Source organism: Mesoplodon densirostris, chromosome 3 (assembly GCF_025265405.1).
Source record: "Mesoplodon densirostris isolate mMesDen1 chromosome 3, mMesDen1 primary haplotype, whole genome shotgun sequence".
NCBI lineage: Eukaryota > Metazoa > Chordata > Mammalia > Artiodactyla > Ziphiidae > Mesoplodon > Mesoplodon densirostris.
In genome coordinates, this window is record NC_082663.1 from 68,012,103 (window position 1) to 68,033,507 (window position 21,405).

Genomic DNA, 21,405 nt, shown 5'->3' on the forward strand with positions numbered 1-21,405 from the left:
AAACACCCTGGGTTATTTTACATGGAAGCATCTGGTTCACATGTGTACAGTGGTTATTCTGTGGTGATTGACATCTGTATTCTTCTAATAAAGTCCCAATCTCCCAGATGTGAGCCATTGCCTTCTTTCTTATACAGACAAAACCTGCGTTTGAAAAATCCTTACCTCAACCCTGAATATGAACACTTCAGCCTTCTACACACACACACACACCACTTGCACTGTGACTAGAACATAATATAAATATTTCATGCAGTGTATTTCAATTGTTGAACAGATGTATGTGAGCACCTTTATCTCTTTCTATGTTTGTTTATACCATGACATCTGTTTTAGATTTTAAGCTCAAAGAGGGCAGTGACCATGTCAATTGACTATTATGCAGACAATGTCCAGTAAAGCATAATTCACTCTCAAATGTTTATTAAGTATTTGTCCATTAAGATGGTGATGTTAATGACTTTAAGGAAAAATAGAGCTTATAATCTGACTGTAAACACCTTTTTGTGCTTTAAGAAATATTTGCTGTAAATGGCCCTGCTTTCAATTTCACACATTATAATTAACCAGGTAACATATAAAGCTATGTTGTTTTGAGCAGAATTAGTTTACTTTATGTTAGAATAATTCTGTAGTGATGCATGATATGAGATTTCAAAGAGGCAGAGTTCAGGTCAAGTTTCATGAAGGTGTAGAATTTTAGCTGAGCCTTCAAGATTAAGTAGAATGTGGGCATGTAATAATGAAGGAAAAGACATCTGAGGCAAAGGGAAAAAGGGAAAGAGGCACTGGTTAAAAGCATGGAGGAGGCCAGCAGGCCTGGGCTCAAGTCTTGCATTGGCCATTTATGAATTGTGAGAACTTGGGTGAGTTGCTCAAATATCTAAGCTTTTGGTTTCTCATCTGGAAAATAGAGACTATACAGGATATAAGATTATTGTGACAATTACATGAATCAGGAGTTTAACGCAGTATCTGGCATAAGGAGAACGTGTTAGCTGTTGTTCTCAGTGATAGATTAGCAACTTTGAATAGACTTTCAACAGAATTTTGAATATTGAATTTGAGAAAAAACAAGACAGGGAGGGCAGCTTCAGACTGTGTTGGAAGATCTAAAACTTCCAGGTGGGATTCTTATTTGTACCAAGAAAGGTCAAGTTTCTCTTCTAAAAAAGTTATCTTTTTCCCTCTTAAATTATTCTCTTCAGTTACATATGTGGCAGAGTGACATCAGAGCATGATTATGTATGCTTGAATTAAAATATCAGTATCTCAATGAATAAAAACTTTTCAATGAGTTGTCACCTTTGTTTTTTGTTTTTGTTTTTGTTTTTTGTACTTTTACTTATCCTCTGCACACAAGGCTCAGAAACATTGTCTGCTCTGACTCTCCCTGAATTCTGTGAAAAAACTCTTTGCCTTATCTCCAAATTGATAATAACCATTTATTTCATGTGTAAGAAAGAGAATTTGGCCCACACGTCAACTAGCAGACACAAAACACTTATCTTCTGTAACAGGTCAGATGACCTAATCTAATTTCCCCAAGAAAAATAAATAAAACTAGCAGTCAGTATATAATATTTATGAGGTCCACCTCTGAAGTCCAATAGCAAAACCTTTTGACTTAGAAGCAAAGTGAGGGTGGTCTTCAATGAGAAACATAAATAATTTCTAACTATTTTCTATGTTGGTAATATTTTATTTATTTTATTTTAATGAGTACTCTTCACTTTCCCAGGTTTTTATTTTTGTTTTGTTTTTAATAAATTTATTTATTTATTTATTTTTGGCTGCATTGTATCTTCATTGCCACATGCAGGCTTTCTCTAGTAGCGGTGAGCGGGGGCCACTCTTCATTGTAGTGTGAGGGGCTTCTCATTGTAGTGGCTTCTCTTGTTGCAGAGCATGGGCTCTAGGAGCATGGGCTTCAGTAGTTGTGGCTCATGGGCTCTAGAGTGCAGGCTCAGTAGTTGTGTCACACGGATTTAGTTGCTCCGTGGCATGTGGGATCTTCCCAGACCAGGGCTCGAACCCATGTCCCCTGCATCAGCAGGCGGATTCTTAACCACTGCACCACCAGGGAAGTCCCAGTTTCCCAGGTTTTAATCACTATTTTTTTCCAGGTTTATATATATTGTTACTGTGTTTGTTCTTAACATAGAACTTTCATCTAAAAATAATTTAATTTCCAGGTAGTTAAAATACATATATGCTACTTTCTTCATTGTGAGCTGTACTTTTCCCCTTAGCATTCCTAAGAGTAAGAAATTTCAGGAACTATAGTCTTATAGTCAACCATTTTCATTTAGAATTAAATAGACCTGTTGTCTTAACATTACTTAGAAAGAGTATATTTAAGGATGTTCATTTAAATATAATTTACAACAAGTATTTAAATTATTTCTAGTATTTGTCTATGGATCAAGATTAGTTATAATTTTAAGGTAGCTCAGTGTGATGGAATACTATAAGGACATTAAAAATGATTATGTAGACCCATAATTGTTGACAAAGAGAGGTATTCCTCAATTAATTTTTAAGAAAAATATAATAAAAAGTACTTTTCATAGTACTTATTTTAAAAAGACTTTGTATATATAATATCATGTATATAAATTCAGAAAAGATATACACTAAAATATCAACAGGTGAATGAATAGACAGAGGATAATCTTTATTTTATTCTATTTTGATGAAATTTTTGAAGTCTTTGTAATATACATATATATTACTTTATATACTCCCAAATAAATAATTTTTTTGTTGCTTGCATCTACTAGGATTGTTACAGGATTTTTGAATTTCTATATTTGAAATCTAAGTCTTCTTTAAGAAATGATTAGGAAATGTCATTATTTCTTTTTACCAAATATTTAAGAAGTAACAATTTCATGCTAAGGAATTTTTTTTTTTTTTTTTGCGGTATGCGGGCCTCTCACTGTTGTTGTGGCCTCTCCCGTTGTGGAGCACAGGCTCCGGATGCGCAGGCTCAGCGGCCATGGCTTACGGGCCCATCCACTCCGCGGCACGTGGGATCTTCCCGGACCGGGGCACGAACCCGTGTCCCCTGCATCGGCAGGCGGACTCTCAACCACTGCGCCACCAGGGAAGCCCAGGAATATTTTTTTTATTATGATTCAACACCCAAAATAAGTTAAGGAGAGAAGGTTATACAGAAAATTCAGATTCATAACTTTGGATGAAACCTAAAAGTTGCACTAGTCTCTTCTATCCTGAAAATACAATACTAGAATTTTGGTCCTACAAGGGAAATTCAGATGTGGAAATAGCCTTTTAACCCCATCCCACCTAAATGTTGGATATTTGGATTGGGTTTGTCTGGATAGTGTCTATCATTATTTTAATAAAATTCTCATGAGTATAAATAAATGTTTCCCTTAAGTATTCAGTGTTCTGATACAGCAATCAATTCCATTTTCTTTATGAGAAAAGTTGCTTAAGGAAAGAAAACAGTCATTGCTATTGTGAGTAAAAATTACTTTTAATCGTTAATAATCAAGTATCTCTTCAAGAGTTATGGGAAATTACCATGTAGTAAACATCAAAATCTGTCACATGTTAATTTTTATGTGTACAACTGCAAATACAAATAAGCCTTCCATAAGCACAGATGTGTTCCTGACATCTAGATTTGGAAAGTAAAATATTTTTTTAATCTTATAAATCAATACTTTGTACATACTTCATCACACATGTTATATTTAATTATTCAAATACATTTTTGTTCAACTGGACTGTGAGATTTTCAGAGTCTGGGATTATGTTTTATTTGTTGATCTCAGAAGCTGGCACAGTGCCTTACACTGAGAAAATATTGCTTGAAGTAAGAAATGTATGAAAAACAGATTTTTATAATTACGTTGACCACTAGTTCTCATCATTAATACTTTCTAATAGTTTGTCTATATCATAGGCTAAATAGACTTAGTGGAATGATCTGAGAAAATCTATTATTTATAACATTTCTAAAAAATGTATCCTGAGTTTGTTTAAAAACAAACTCTATTAAGAACAATTCTTTCCTAAGTTGTAAATCTCCTATATGTGGTTAAACTATACAAAGATAAGCATGGTTCCTGCCTTCTGGAAACTTAACACTCTTAAAAATGGAATTTTTAAGTGGTCCTTCTAGTCACTTCCAAAGTTCTTAGTTATAGAAAAGTGTCCAGTGATAGATTAGGAAATGTCAAATATCTTTCTTCTTTTGCAGTATGATAAGCGGGCCTATTTTTACAGAAAGCAGTAAAAGAATGCACTGTAGACAGCAATTTAAATGAATTAAGATTTAAGATTTTCTCTGATTACCAATCCACAGAGGCCTAGTAACATTTTGAGGGGACTTTGGAGGTTATATATATTTTAAGGGAAATTATGATCAGACTGTAGAATTTAGCTGAATATTTTCCATGCATGGTTATAGCCTGTTCAATTTTCATGGTTGTCTTTTGGAGCTGCATGTGAATTTATGGGTGACAGCTTTCCTAATTCCAAACAACTGTTAGAATTTCTTGGTTTAACATTTAATATCTGTTTATGGTTTCTGATTTTTGAAATCTGATTATTCTTCTTCATTGGTCATTGAAGGTGAGATTGTTGGTGGTAATTCTGTGTTGCTAACAGGGGTCACATTTCTTCTCAGAATAAAGGATGTATGGAGATGAAGATTTTATTTCACTTCTGACTTTTACTTGCATTAGTAATGAAAGTGTGATTGCTTCTTACTGTTGTTGTTTCTCAATAACCAGATAGAAGAGGTTTAAATTAACTAACACTCCTAAAGCTTAAGTAATAATAATAATAACTTAATGAAACTTAAGTTAATAGAAAATCCAACTAACTAGATCCTTCTAGTAGTTGAGTTCTGAGTGTGTGTTTATTTAGAAGTTGACCAGCATTTGCTAGTGAGGCTTTTAGCCATGAGGATTGAAACACCATTCATTTAACCATAGATCTCCCTTCCCAAACATTCCAGTGAAGTGGAGTATAACTAAACTAATGGTATTGTGTGAACTTGTAAGCATATAAATTTATAAACATCCAAAACTACTTGGAAAAGTAAATAATTTAAGTTACTTAATAATGGAAAGTGAGCTAACTAGTGGCCAGCAAAAGTTGTCAGAAATTAAAATTTCCTTGCTGAAGTATAAATTTTATGTGATTGCATTTCTAAAAATCTATATAGCTGCCCTTCTGATCTGGAATGGTTTTTATTCTGTGTAAATTGTATATGAAACTAGCTATAGCTTTTTCATACTCAGCTCTTAGAGAAAAAAGGCAAACACCCTCAATAAGACACTTCTTAGTCAGTTTCAGTGCACATAGTTCGTTATTCTAGGAATTGTGCCAGATTCTGAAAGAAACAGTAATTCTAAATCATAGTCCTTGTTCTCTGATTGCTTACAATGTAAGTGACAAAGATGTCCAGAATTAAAGTCTGAGGTTGATATTCCTTCCTTTGAGAAGTGGTTTCTATATCCCCTCCCCTTGTATCTAGGTGGGCTTTTGACTCTTTTGTAAACAGTAGAATGCAGGAGAAGTGATGCTCTGTGATTTCCAGAGAGGCTAAGTCAACAAAGGCACCTCATGCTTACAGCCCTAAGCTTTCATGTAAAAAGTCTGACTATCCTAGGCTGCCAGGCTGTAAGGAAGCCAAGCCACTGAAGAGTCTCCAGGAGCCAGTCCTACTCTTTCAAGGCTCCCAGCCAAGCACCAGATACGAGTGAATGAGCTTTTCAGAGGATTCCAGCTCCCAGCCATCATGTCAGCCCCAGTTTTTCTGGTATCCCCAGTTAAGGCCCTGATACCATGGCGCGATGACAGACCATCCTCACTGTGCCCTGTGAGATTCATGGAAAGTATGAGCATAATAAAATTGTCATTGTTTTGTGCCACTAAGTTTAGGGTCGTTTATTACACAGCAATAGGTATAGGAACAAAGAGCTGCTTGATTTAAGATGTACTATGGGAGAATAGGAGATGATTAATTCCTCTGCCTAGGAGGGTTTCCCAGAAGCAGTGACATCTGAACTTGGCTTTTAATGATGAGTAGGAGCCTGCTAAGTAAAGAAGGCAGGAGAAAGAGTCCTCAAGCTGAGGGAACTGTATGGAAAAGTATGGCAATGAAGACAGAATGATGCATTTGGTGGATGACAAGAAGTTTGGTGTGGAAGAGCATTGGATAGCTAGAACCAGAAAGGCAGACATGAAGCTAGAAATTTTGTGATTTTTTGTTTGTTTGTTTGTTTTGCTATGCCAAGGGAGTTTCAACTACAGCCTTGTAGGAGTACAAAGTAATAATCAGACTTGTGTCGTAGAAAGCATTTGCAGCAGTTGGAAGATGGGCTGAAGGAGAAAACAATAAAAGGCAAGGAGAAATGTCAATAATTGTACAGTTCAGGGCTTCCCTGGTGGCGCAGTGGTTGAGAGTGCACCTGCCGATGCAGGGGACACGGGTTCGTGCCCCGGTCCAGGAAGATCCCACGTGCCGCGGACTGGCTGGGCCCGTGAGCCATGGCCGCTGAGCCTGCGCGTCCGGAGCCTGTGTTCCGCAGTGGGAGAGGCCCCAGCAGTGAGAGGCCCGCGTACCGCAAAAAAAAAAAAAAAAAAAAAAAAAAAAATTGTACAGTTCAGATGGCAGATGATCAAAGCTGAGATATATAGCTTTCTTATAGTAGCAAAATAAGATCAGTTAGGTAACAGTGGTCATTTAAATTGCTGATCAGTTATTTACTGAATGTGTCTGTTCCAGCCTTAATAATTAAGTGCTACAGCCAGTCCAGCATTTTGGCAAATCAAACCAATGCCTTTACAAAACACTGATCTCATTACATTTGTTAATGATAGTTTAGTGCCATGTAAAATCTTCCTCCACTATGAATTTTGGAGAATTATGACTAAATAATACTATTTTTACATTTTTTAAGACATAGATTGCAATGGGACATTTAAAGGAATGAGACCAAACTGTACCAGTTAATACACTAATGGAACCATATGTGGCACTTACTCTACTCCCTCAAAATAAACATTAGTTCAGTAAAAAATCTTGAAAAAAAATGGTAATTTATGTAATCATAAAGATATCACAATGAGAAAGGTATATGGTGCACTTAGTAAAGATAGTTATCTAAACATAACACACAACTGCAGTCAACAGCTTTTTGTGTGGATTGGATTGTAGTTTAGCAGTGATATTTGAACTTTCTTTGAAATCATAGTACCATACATCTAATAAACTTTTCCAGGGCAAAAAAGGTTAGATAGGTCTTTCTCCAGTCATTCTGAGCATATAGACTGAATCCTCCATGGCTTATACTGCCTTATCTCACAGTGACTTGCCACCAGTTGTGAGGTATAGTGATTTGTTTTAAAAACATTCTATACAACTTGGTTTCACTTTACACTTTGGTTATATTTTTAAAGTCAACTGAAAAATTTAATCTTTTTAATTAAAAATCAAAATCCACAGAATTTTGTAGATTGTTTCCATCTGCCTTCTTGCAGTGCTCTGACTCCTTTCTGGCATGTTTCTTTAAGACAGAACATCTCCCAGAATTTGAGCAGAGACTGTCTTTACATTTGCCAATAATACCACATTGAGTTAGTATGCTTTGTGAAGAGATGTTTTTTGTTTGTTCATTTTATGTATCAGTTATATGATACTCATTTTATCTAAAAGTTATATGATGTTGGTGGTGTTACAAAGTAGTCTGTCTTCTTTAAAATGTCTGGCTGCCACATGATCCTTGGTCACCCATTCCATGAAAAGCTAGGAAAATATTCAGGAAGGATTTGGGGCAGACTGATACTCAACAAATCAAAAGGGAAAGAGATAGGTAGGCCACAGCACAGGATGGCAATGATGAGAGGTTTGCTGCTTTGTGAGCCAAGGAATTAATTAGAGTGGGTAATTTTGAGAACACTAAGAATCAAGTCCACTAGCTAGGACTAAAGTAATGGAAAAATCTGTTAATTAAAATAGAAACTGAATTCTCTTACTATAAAACAAAAGACAGTGGAGTTTTAAAAGAGAGAGAGAGAGAGAGAGAGAAGGCAAGGGAGGAGAAGGAGAAGCCTAACAAAGCGGAGTATTTATTTGCCAGGAAACTACATTCATTCTTATTAATTTACAGGTCAAAAAAAAAATTACCAGTGAAAAAATTCACCAAGTAGTTCCCTGAAGAGAAAAAGCAAGTGCTTTTCAAGTGTTAAAAAGGAGGTTTACTGGTGGTTAGGCTAATTAAGGATTAAAACTCCATTCTGAATAGGACAGAATGAGTCCATACATCAGTACAAAATTAGTTTAAAAAAAAAGTCCCATTGTTTATTGGTCCAGAATAAGTGTGAGCAATTGTTTAGGTTCAGTTTGGGTCTGGTGTATGAAGGTCACTGAAAGTGCGTGGTCTGGACAGACTACAATAATTTGCAGGACCAGTGTAAAATGAAAATGCAGAGCCCTTTTGTTCAAAATTATTAAGAATTTCAAGACAGTGACAACAGACCATTAAAGCAGTGATGAGGCCCCTCTAAGCTTGTGGCCTTGTGTGACTGACAGCACAGTAACACACCCATGAAGGTAGCATTGTCTGTGGTTCTTTAATAGCCTCACTCGTTAGAGCTTCATAGTGAAACAGTCTCTGTGTTATCCCCTAGACAAGGGTTGTAGTTAGTGTGTGTTCAGGGCAGCTCAGCCGCTCAGGGTTACCTCTGCCTTGGACCATTTGTTTGTTCCCTTTATATCCCAAGCATCTTGCACAGTCTCTGACCCTTGGTAAGCACTCAGTAAATAGTAGACACGGTAGGTGATGGATGATGTAGTTGACAGCCTATCTCAATGATTCTGGTTCAGTTCATCTCTAGATAAGGAGCCCCAGTGTGGATTCTTTTGAGTTTCAGGTCATATTGCACAGACCTTGCAGATGCCTCCTCCAGCCAGCTTGAAGGTTTCTTTTAGCTCTGGGCCTTGTGGGTCCTGCTCTTTCTCAAAGCCTGTTTCTCTGTTAAGTGATCCTGAAACATTTAAACTGATAGATTAGAGTAACAGTTGAGCCCTAACCAAGTTAAGGCTGGAGCGGTAGGCAGAATAATGCGTTCCCTACCCACTGCCGCCAAAAAAGGATGTCAAAGTCTTAATTCCTGGAACCTGAGACTGTGTTAGAGCACATGGCAAAAGGACATTAAGGTTGCAGATGGATTAAAGTTGCTAATTAGCTGACCATAAAAGTAGCTAAATTATCCTAGATTATCCGGGTGGGTGCATTGTATCACAAAGGAAGAGAGAGGCAGAAGGAGAGTCAGAGAAAGATGTGACAAAGGAAGCCGGCTCAGAGTGATGTGATGTGAGAAGGTATCCACCTGCCATTGCTGGCTTTGAAGATGGAGGAGGGGAGTAGCCTCTGGAAGTTTCTCCGCTAGAGCTTCCAGAGAGGAGCACAGCTCTGCCAACACCTGCATTTTAGCCCAGTGAGACGTGGGTCAGATTGCCGACCTCCAGAACTGTAAGATAATGAATTTGTGTTGTTTTAAGCTGCTATGTTATGGTAATTTGTTACAGCAGCAGCAGGAAACCAACAGCTGGTTCCACATTGTGGTGAAACTATCACTCCTGGTCCCTGGTTCATTAGAAGTCACTAACCTCCATGGCTGGGTATTATTTTCTGCTCATGCTTTTTCCACTTCTCTTGGTAGCCTGAAGTAGAATTCTTTTTTTTTTTTTTCTGTGTTTTTTTTTCCTTCATTTGACCACTACATTTTTGGGTTCACGCTAGTAGGTATTGTATTCTCAGGAAAGCAAGCAATGCAGGCTGTTCTAGAAATACTCATTTCTTGAGATATTAGTAATTGAGAGATAGTGAGAAAAGAGGCTTTGACTGCCAAATTCATTTGTAAAACTGAGGATAAACAAGCTATTTTTTTCTTAAAGCACTTTAAAAAGATATAATCTGTGTATAAATTGTTTTTTTTAATTTCAACAGTTTAAGAGACTATCCAGCAAAAATTATCCCTGGCCTTCAGCCCAAGCTCCTCTCTCCAGAGTCAGCCATTGCTGGTTTCTTGTGAATCCTTCCAGAGATACTCTGATATTCTATATACATATAAATGCACACATACACACACACACATATAAATTTGTACATATATGTGTGTGTGTGTGTATATATATATATATATACACACTCTAATTTTCTACACACACTCTCCTGCACCTTGCTTTTGTTTTACTTAATAATTTAACAAGTTTATGGAATGACTTTAATAGCTTTAAATGTATAATATGCACATGAAACACTTAGAGGACTTAATGGAGAAAAATAAATACTTTCCAAACATTTTAGACTGCAGATTTTATTTTTTAGAGTGTCTCATGGAATTACTTTTTCAGACACACTGCACAGCACCAAGTTGCCTTCCTCTGCAGTAGAAATAAGAATTAGTGACTCCCATATACTGGTATAGTAAGAAGGGTATGGATTTCGGAGTGAGGGAAATCTAGGCTAATACCCTGGCTTCATTGTTGACTTGCCTGCCTGCTCACATTCATGTTTATTGGCTGTGTGGCTTTGGGCAGGTTGCTTAACTTTATTGAGGCTTCTTGTTAATACTGTCTACTTCATTCATTCAATCATTTGTTCATTAATTAATACATGCAATCATTGGAACGTTTATGAGCCAGGTCGTATAAAGCAGAGTCATTCTACTTGAAAAGCTTCTAATCTAGTGAGGGAGGCTTCATTTGTAACACACCAAGTAGCAAAGAGCAATGGCCTGTCTTAAAAGTAAAGTTGTGGAAAATCATTTTTTATTAAGATGACAGTTTTCTGCTTTTATAGGCACAGATCACCAGTAGCAAATGTCACCTATACCGTTTCAAAACTTGCAAGGGATACAGGAAGTTTAACATAGGGTTTTTCGGGTATTGAGTTTTTAAAGCATGTATGGGCTTTGATATTGCTGATCTAATGAATTATCACAGTAATGTTACTTATCTAAATAAAGTAGAGTAAGAATGACAAAATCTTCCAATTTATTATTATGAAATTCCTACATAAATTCTGGCATCCTTGTGGATTATGGACATATTGATCCTAATGTTTGTAACTTTAAATGTTAACTTGGATAAAACTAGAGAATCTTATTTTCAAACCCATAATATGAATATTTTACAGGGAAATTTTATAATTATTATTTCCCAATATCTATAAAGCATGTAAGTGCATTTTAACATTGTGTATTTACTCTTCATAAGTCTCTATTCTATGTTTTATTCAAAATTACTTATTTCAAAAGCCTATTTCTATTTTATTCTTTTTCTTGATAAAGTTAAACAGCAAAAGAATATTCATTAGAAAAAAAAATATAGGAATTTAGTTGAAAATAACTAACGCAATTTATTTATTTGCCATTTTGGTTGCCAGAAAGAAAGTTTCAACTTCTTTTCATTTTCTCAGACTAGTGAAATGCTGTTCTAGGCCTATTGAATTCCAGACAATGTTTGGAATTCACTTGTTTTACTGAATCCTGATGACCTCAGTCTGTTAATTTATTTAGGAGATGCTTTTGGTTTTTATATGGTCAACTAGAAATGTGTAGCTATTTTCCCATTTATTCAAAGTTCAAATATTTTTTTAAATACTAAAATTTAATTTGAAAATACAGTGGTAATGTTGGTGATGTCAAATCTTTAAGCCCATTATTTATAACTTTTCCATTTAAAAGATATTTCTCTAATTGAGTTTGTTCCATAATGAGAACTCTGTTAAGGCCAGTTCAATAGCTGTCTAGTTATTTAATAGTAACAAGTACATAATACTTTGACTTGGCTGTTTTTGTGGTCATTTTGATGAAGGTTTGATTTGTTACATCCTAAAAAACAAACCATTAGATATTTGGCTTTTATTATTACCATTTGGTAATAATATTCGGGTCTGTTTCTCTCCTAATACATTGCCCTTACCTCATCTCTTGCCACACATCTGACCTCTACCCCAGTCCCAGGGGAAAGTCAGAGGTGAGGTGGGTAGATGCCAGGGAAGTTGCTAGTAAAACAAAGCTCTCTTTCTCTCTCTCTTTCTGTCTCTCTGTCTCTGTCTCTCTCTCCCACTCTATCTATCTATCTATATACATACATATATATATAAAATTATTTTATCATAATGTGAGAGAAAGAGCTACTTACGAATGCTTTGCTTTGGTGGCCAGGCAGTTGACCATTAACCATTTTGCTAGATTTTTGCTCGGACGGCTGCAGTCCAAGGGTTTAAGACTTTCTTCCTCCCAAAAGAAAACATTCCCTGTTCTTCTTGTCTGTAACGAATCACAAGCATAGCAGCATCCTTCCAGCTTATTCTTCTCAGCTCCAGATAATTCTTAGTGGGTGAAAATAATTTACCTAATATGTGTTTACAGATTCAGCAGTCAAAGTTGTATAGAAAGCCAGCATTTGGGTGGCAAATGGGAGTACCACAAGCTGTGGGCACACAAAATAAACTTGGTTCTTGGTTGCCACAACAACTCTCTTCCCTGGTTCTCCCCATATCTCTTGAATCATTCTATTTCAGTCTCCTTTTATTCATTTCTCTCTCTTGCCATCTGCCCCTGTAATTTTAACATTTCCCAGGATTCTATATTAAACGTTTTTTCTCTGGTAGACTCTCTCTGGGAGTTTCTTCAACTCATTTGAAGATCTCTTCAACTCATTTGTCTTTAGTGGCCAGTAGTAATGGCAGTGACTGCTATCTCTGTACATGTAGTCCAGTCATCTCTCCTGAGCTCTACATCTATACAAGCATTTACCTACTCAACATCTATCTCCATTTAGATATCCTGCGGTCACTTCAGAGTCACCCATTATACCTGAAATGGAACCCTTTATGCATAGTACTCAACCTGCCCCTTCTGTAAAACCATCTTCACAATTGCCAAAGTTACAAGACTCAGAAATCTGAGAGCATTGTCTTGGAAGAGCAAACAAGATCCAGAACTATTATGTACGTACACAGATACACACACACACACACACACAATCAGTGTTCAAAGAGTAATATTTATATAGTTTTGCATGTTTTTGACTTTAAGTAAATAGAATCATATTGTGTATTATTTTGTGCCTTGCTTTTTTGTTCACCCATCATGTTTGAGATTCGTGCATGTGTGTAGCTGCATCATAGTCCATGGTGTGAAAATTCTATAATTTACTTGCCCATCCTGTGAAGAGACATTTGGGTAGTTTTCAGTTTTTCACTATTATAAATAATGCACCTGTGAACATTTGTGCACATATATCCTGACACACATATGCAAATATTTCCCGGAGTATGTAACTAGAAGTGGAATCCTAGTTATAAGTACATAAATCTTCATGTACCTGGACAGTTATTGCCAAATTGTTATCTAAAGTAGTTTCAAATGTTTACACTCCAGCCAGTAGTAATTCATCTTGTCATTTCATGTTCTCTGTGATCTTTGCTATTGTTGGACATTTTCGTTTTTGCTAATCTAGTATAAAATACTTCATACTGGTTTTCATTTGCACTTCTTTGGTTTCTAATGAAGTTGAGCTAGTTATCATATGCTTATTTGCCTTCACTGTTCCCTCTTCTTGGAAGTTCTTGAAGTCTTTGGCATATATTTTTTAATAATGTTGGGTTTTAAAAAATTGTAGGAATTCTTTAGATAATCCTTTGTTAATAGCATATGTTGCAGTATTTCCTCTCAGTTTGTGACTTGTCTTTTCATTGTCTTGAAGATGTCTATTGATGAATAGGAGTACTTACTTCTAATGCTTCTTATGTAATTGAATTTATCTATCTTTACCTTTATGGTTTCACTTTCCACCTTAAAAAAAACTTTCTATCCTAAGATCCTAAAGAAATTCTCCTCTGTTTTCTTCTAAATGCTTTAAAATTTTGCCTTTTCTCATTTAAATGTTTAATTCACCTGGAATTGAATTGTATGTGTAGGTAGAGATATAGTTAAGCCACATACAAATTGACTTTTGGTTTTTGACTTTAGAACCATTGTTTGTGTCATAGTCAAAGGAAAATGATTTTTCAAGTGTCACAGTGCCATCAATCATTACACCTTTTCCTGGACCTCTCAGTCTGCTCAAACTGGCACCTTGACATTTTTCAGAAATATTATTTTCAGAATATGTTATAAAATGCAAGTAATTCACTCCAAACAATACTAATGATTCTCATTTAAATAAGAAAAGATTGATACTCCAGCCATGGTAATACCAATATTAAACGTGGCTGAGAAAATGCCTTTACAAAATGAGCCAATAACTGGAAATAATCATTTTAAAAGATGTCGGTAATTTAACTCTCAGAAAGTTAGAAGTCAATCATTCCTTCTAACATTTAGAGAAACTTTCCCAGGATGAGATATTTCTTTTGACAAATCTAACTTCTGATCTACACTATTTACTTTTAATTAGATGGTGGTAATGCAATTTTGATTCAGGTTATAGAGTGTGTGTGTGTGTGTGTGTTTTAATGCAGTGTGAAATCAAGTAATAAAACATAAAACTCTCTGCAAATTATTGAGACCATAAGCCATTTTTTAATAAGGCTGTCATCATCTGGAGAAGTTTCATTTATTCACTTTATTTGAAAAGTCCTTATACTTTAGCCTTTAACTCTACAAAGACTATTTCTTATTCTGTCATTAACCTTTCCTTTTTAATTCACCTTTTTTCATTTATTCCACAGGTATTTATTGAGAGCCTGTATTTTGCAAAGTAGTCTATTTGAGTATAACTGTCTCAGAATTTAGGGACTGAAAGAACTTCCAAGATCATTTATAGTAACCCTAACTTTCTACAGCTTAAATCAAGACAGAGATCCAGAAAGGTGCTGCCACCTGACCAAAATCTTAATGTGGTGAAGCATAAATAAAGATCGCCTAAGCTTGGATTCAGGATTCTTCCTTTTGAACCATGTTGTCCATAAAAACTATCTAAAAGTCTACTTGAATCCTATATACTGATTTAATGTTTATAGAAATTCCTAAAGGGATATATCACTGTGAACAAATTATATTACAGAGTCGTTGCCTTAAAGCTACTTATAAAATGTTTAGGGTGAAAAGACATATTTGAAAAGAAATTAGAGAAAGTAAAAAGTTTAACTGAAAGATTCCTGAGGGCAGAAATTATGTGTTACCTTTATCAAATTTGTTATATTTTCCTAACACAATGAGCTGATCATAGTACATACTTAAATATTGATTAAAGGAAAAACTAGTATTGAAATATTGGATGCAGACATTTGGTACTTTAAATGATTAGAGAAAATGAAAATCAGCATCAATGTGGAAAGTTAAAAAAAAAAAGGAAAAAGAAAAAAAGTCTTCATGGAAGATTTAGAATTTAAAATGGGCCATAACTAGTGCTTGTAACTTAATTAGAAAGAGAGGAACTCCCAAGTTTCAAATTGCTTGTTTAGCTCACTTTCTATTAAGACTTCAGGTACAGGTTCTCTGAGTTATTTGCTTTCAGATTTCACCTATAAGCGTGAATGCTTGGAATAAGCATGCTCGTGAAAAAATAATATGATAAATATACTAAGATATAGGTATAAGGTTATTGATCGTTGTGTTGTTTATAAGAGCATTAAGAAATGGAACCAACCCAAACAGTCATCAGTGTATTCTTAGTACAAACAAATTAAAATTAATGATGAGTATAGATCTAAATATATTTTTCAACATGCAGAGACATTTCTAATATATTTTAGAGTAAAGACATCAAGCTGAAAAATTATATATATAATCTCATGTTTGTAAAAAAAAAAAAGACATGAAAATACAAATGATGCAAAGTAGGATGATGGACATTTTAATTTTCTTCATGTTTTTCAGGAGTTTTATAAAGTCTTACAATAAACATTTATTACTTATAAAAATGATTAAACTATTTTTTTGGCTGTGGGGAGAGTTCTAAATTTACTCTGTTGACTTGCCACAGATATGAAAGCTGTACAACAATGATCTCCATTCATGGAACAGCTTTCATTGAGCACCTATTATGTACTAGACACTAAGAACAAAAGAGTCAAAATCTATATCTTAGGCTCCCCGTAACTTTAGAAGGAGATGGGAATCTTAAATGGAGAACCAGGGATCTATTCCCTTCAGATTTGTAACTTCACAGTGGTCCTTTTGTCATATGCTGATTTTTTTTTAACTAAATTGATCACTCTTTCTGTTCTGGTTGTACAGTGTCTAGACGATGAATGAAATTACAGAGGTTTTTCCATATCTGGCTTTTTAATTGAAATAATTCAATTCTCTCTTTTGCAAGGAGGAAAAAAAGCAATTCTAAGATGTATAATGTGTTTTGAGTTGACATTGAAAACTTATACATGTAATAATTATACTTCTGTACTGTATCATTTTCTCCTTCTATGGAATATATTTTTAGATATTTAATTACATGTTACAGTAATTATGTCAGTTTATTGTTAATTTTAACACTGAAACTCCCAGAGGGTAGTACTTGTCATCTTGACAATGCATTAATGCGTAGCACCTCTGCATTCCTGTGAGGGTTATGTTATCTTAACTTGGCTTGCTCAGGATAAGATAGAACATGTCCCAGGCCTAGTAGCAGCCAACCATGGTTAATTGTATGCAGTCATGAGGCCAAGGAGGACCCTGTGGTGGATTCATTTTTAATAATCTGTGCAACTAAGTATGGGTGCAGGCTTTTGGAAGTACTCATAATCTAAACATAACATTTGGGGATCTTTAGTTGATTAGTCTTTTAAATTAAAGAAACTATTAGCAGGAGCTCTTTTGTAATTTATGCAATATTAGGAGCTAATAATAGTAGTTTCCAAATGTTTTGTGGGAATTTACAAGCATTTTCATTTATAACATCTCATTTAATCTTTAGACCACCTCTGAGGTGAGAGAACAGAAGTCCAGTTAGGTTAAATGACTTGCCTAAAGTCACATGGCTAATAAGAAATAGACCTGGATTTAAACCCTATGTGTCCTGACTTCAAGTCCTATTCTTTTTGTGTATGTGGGTGGCTGTGTTGGGTCTTTGTCTCTGTGCGCAGGCTTTCTCTAGTTGCGTCGAGCAGGAGCTGCTCTTTGTTGTGGTGCACAGGCTTCTCATTGCGGTGGCTTCTCTTGTTGTGGAGCATGGGCTCACGGGCTTCAGTAGTTGTGGCATGCGGGCTCAGTAGTTGTGGCATGCGGGCTCAGTAGTTGTGGCTCACGGGCTCTAGAGCACAGGCTCAGTAGTTGTGGCACACGGGCTTAGTCGTTCTGCGGCATGTGGGATCTTCCCAGACCAGGGGTCAAACCCATGTCCCCTGCCTTGGCAGGTGGTTTCTTAACCACTCACCCACCAGGGAGGTCCCTCAAGTCCTATTCTTTTTTAGCTGTACCAAACTGCTATGATGCTTCTGCCTTTGTAGTTGGAAATATGGGTATTTTACTGAGTATTACTGGGTTGATTCAGACAAGCTTTATACAAGGTTATAAATATACATTCCTAAGGTCTTCTTCTGATTGAGCTTTGTTACCCTCCAGCTCACCATTTTTGAAACACCAATTATCTGTTAGTGATCATGCCTTTTATCCTAGGACTCAGAGAACATTTACATAAATATAGAGATCAGTCCATTCATTTAGTAACTACAGTACTGAAACTGAATAAATTCACTTACTAAATGAAGATATGTAGATTCAGTAAATGAATGTGGACCAACAGCATTTCATCAACAACTGTAAAAACGTGAAGTCATTATATACACACAATCAAATGACCACTAAAAGAAATTTATGTGATCAGAACTTCCTGAATGTTAATAGTTAGAATTTAAGGGAGCCGAAGGAAAGTGTAAATTGTGATGGAATTATTAAAGAAATGGCTTGAGAAATCTTCAGTATCTTGGCATAAAAGTACAGCACAGAGGATATTTTATTTCTTGACCTTAATTATGAATATTGTTGTAGGCCCTTGAATTTTCGTTAGCTCAGAATAGAGGCAGATTAATTCCAAAGCAGTTAAAGAAATTAAATGCCTTTCATCTCTCTTTATGTTAATGCAGCAGTTTGGAAACAGGGTTTAACTTTTATTTCACTTATGTATCTCTTAATTTTCTTTTACTCTGTATATAGTTTTTCAAAATAAAATTATCTTGATTTTTCTTTTTACTCTAGGCTTGATCCTCCACTACCTGAGATGCTGAAAAAGGATCACAGCCCAGCTGAAAACATGTCTTTAGAAACTCTAAGAAACAGTAGTCCAGGAGACCTCTTTGATGAGATTTAATTGTCTCAAAAAGTACTTTGATGTTCACAAGACTGTGTTTTCTATTCATTTCCTTAAATGGCAAAAGAAAAATTTCAACTCAGCAGCAGCTCTTAGTGTGCTTTACAATGTAATTACATACACACTGAGCTGAAACCATTATGCAAAATGGATTACACATGTATATGAAGATATGATTTGATGACAGTAGTGCATTATTCTAAGCTATTCATTCAGCATGCCTATAATTAGATAAAATCTCAGACCTTTTTGTTGCAAAGGTCACATTTACCTTATTCAGTTCACACATATTATATGTAGTAGCTATCTATTCTGTCTCAGAAGATTTTGAAAATATGACAAAGAAAACGTCTACAAATCCTTTTTTGAATAGTCATTCTGAACACTGATGTTTGAACATTTTAATTTGTGGAATGATGTGTAAAATCTATTTTTAGTTTGTACACAAACAACCTGAAAATCTGATGATAAAACTTTTGATTGAAGATTTTGTGTTCTTAATAAAAGATGTTATTTAGTTTAACTTTTTCCTGCAATATAGTAACAGGTCTTTATAGAGTATATATTAATATAAATGTAACCCTGTTTTGTATCAAAGAGTGTTTTTCAGAGATTGTTGATAAAAGCTTTATCTTATAGGTACAAGGGCCCTCTTTGAAGACAAGGACCTTGTTGTATCCACTTATCTACCCCCATTTACATCTGGCACAGATTTTTTTTTTAATATTCATCGTTTCTACTTCCTGACCTCTCATTCACTTCTATCCAGCTGAACATCCATTCCCTCTATGCCACTCAAGTTAACAATGACCACCATGTTGCTTGTTGGTCCATTCCCAGTCCTCATCTTACTAAGCCTCTCGGCGAAACATTTGACAGAGCCAATCACTTCTCCTTAAGAAACATTTTCTTCACTTGACTTTTGCAATAACATATGCTATTTGTATTTCTCTTCCATTCTGGCCACTAATTTTTTAGACTTCTTGGCTGAGTCCTTCTCCTTGTCCAACAGTTAAAAGTTTCAGTGTCCTGGGCTTAATCTTTAGCCTTTTCTTTTCATTATTTACATTGTCTCCCTAGATTATCTGTGGTTTTAAATACCATCTATATGCTAATATTTCCAAACTTAAAATGCTTCCCTTTCTTCCCTTCCCTTCCCTCCTCTCCCTCTCTCTCTTTCTTTCTCTCTCTCTCTCTCCCCAACTCCCCCTTCCCCCCTCACCCCTGTTTCTCTGTCTCCCTAGAAAGTAAACCCCATCCTAGCAGAGGCATGGCCATCTGGTTTATCTCTCTACCTGCCAGTACCTAGGACAGGGCTGGATTCATAGAGACTTAGTAAGTGTTCGTTGAAGGAATAAATGCATGTCTATCACATAGTAGCCCCTCAAATCATCTAGTTTCTTTAAGTTACTAGATCACTTTGAAAAGAAACTCATTAAAAGATTGAAATTTAGCTTGATGATTTGATACAAAGAAATAGTTGTTCAGAAAGCTCAACTACCTTTTGTGATTAATTATAAATAAATATACATATATGTTTATGCATAGGCTTGACTACAGAGAGGGAATGAGAAGGAAATTATACATTATTGTTTATATCAGAAATAGGATTGTATTAAGTCAATGGAACAACAAAATATTTTAAATAGAAATTTTACTGTATTTTTATTTCTATACTAGCTTCCATTTAAGAGGAAAAATTTTAATTAAATGTAAATATAAATATGTGAAATATAATTATAAAATTCTACTCAGTCACCTAGGAAATTCACTATAATAATGAATTAATATAATCCAAGATTTACCTTGGATCTTTCCAAGGAGATTGTGTACATAAAGTACCAGAATCTCAAGATAATGATACCACATCTGAATAGACCACAAATGACTAACCAAAATTAGCATACATCAGTGTATATATGTATGTATATATGTGTATGTTATATATATGTATATATATATATTTTTTTTAAGTGAAAGAGAAGAAGAAGAAAACAGAATATTGGCTGTTAACTCACTAGTGGTGAGAAAGGGATACATGGAAATTGTTTCCTAAGTAATCATAACAAGGGAATCTGTAAAGTTCATGGTACAGTTGACCCTTGAACAGCATAGGTTTGAACTATGCAGGTCCACTTATAAGCGGATTTTTTTCAATAGTAAATAATATTGTACTACACAATCTGCAGTTGGTTGAGTCTTCAGATGCAAAACTGCAGATATGGAGGATCTGAAGATATGGAGGAGCCACAGATAAGAAGGGCTGACTATAAATTATACTCAGATTTTTGACTATCTGAAGGGTCAGCACCCCATCCCCCATGTTGTTCAGGGGTCAGTTGTATTTTTTCAGGGCAGTGGATCTTTTCAACCACTGCTATGTGTCAGATTAATTCAGCTGGTTAGAACAGAAAAGAATAAGCCCATAATCATAGTTTCCTCTTTTCTATCTCTTGTGGTTTTAAAGTTCTTGTCCTTTATAGACAGATATCTATAGATTTGGTTAAGATGTCCAGATTCTATCATTCCATGCCATGATTTTTTTCCCGCATTTTTCCATTGTCTATACTCTAAAATAGATTTTTGTGGAAGACACTGAAATGGAAGGCACAAGAATTGAGTTATAATGCAGCATGGCTTTTTTTTTTAACATATATACAATTTTATTTGCCAATTATACCTTGATAAAATGGGAAAATTACCAAAGGATTTGAATAGATATGTTTACAAAGAAGATATAAAAATTGTAAGAAACACATGAAAAGAAGCACAACTTCATCACTCATTAGGGAAATGCAAATCAAAACTATATTGAAACCCCAATACATAAAATAGATAACTAATAAAGATCTACCCATAGCACAGGGAACTCTACTAAATACTCTGTAATGACCTACATGGGAACAGAATCTAAAAAAGAGTGGATACATGTATACATATAGCTGACTCATTTTGTTGCACAGCAGAAACCAACACACATTTTAAATCAACCATACTCCAATTAAAAAAAAACTATATTGAAACCAGGTCACACATACTAGGATGGCATGAAGACTATGCCATATTGTCCTTATGCTGGCATAAGGACTCCT

General features: G+C 35.2%; 1 protein-coding gene across 3 annotated transcripts in view; it reads left to right on the forward strand.

The window, feature by feature from the left end:
* XRCC4 (X-ray repair cross complementing 4) overlaps positions 1 to 21,405 on the forward strand; it is a 391,068-nt gene that overhangs the window by 262,232 nt on the left and 107,431 nt on the right. The window contains exon 8 of one of the 3 annotated variants that reach the window (XM_060093117.1): positions 18,202 to 19,933. The exons of 1 other annotated variant lie outside the window; for it this stretch is intronic. In XM_060093117.1, the coding sequence (XP_059949100.1) occupies positions 18,202 to 18,313 (112 nt within the window). In that variant the 3' untranslated portion in view covers positions 18,314 to 19,933. Of the gene's footprint in view, positions 1 to 18,201; positions 19,934 to 21,405 lie in introns of those variants that run through there. One more of the 3 variants, XM_060093118.1, reaches the window with a different exon arrangement.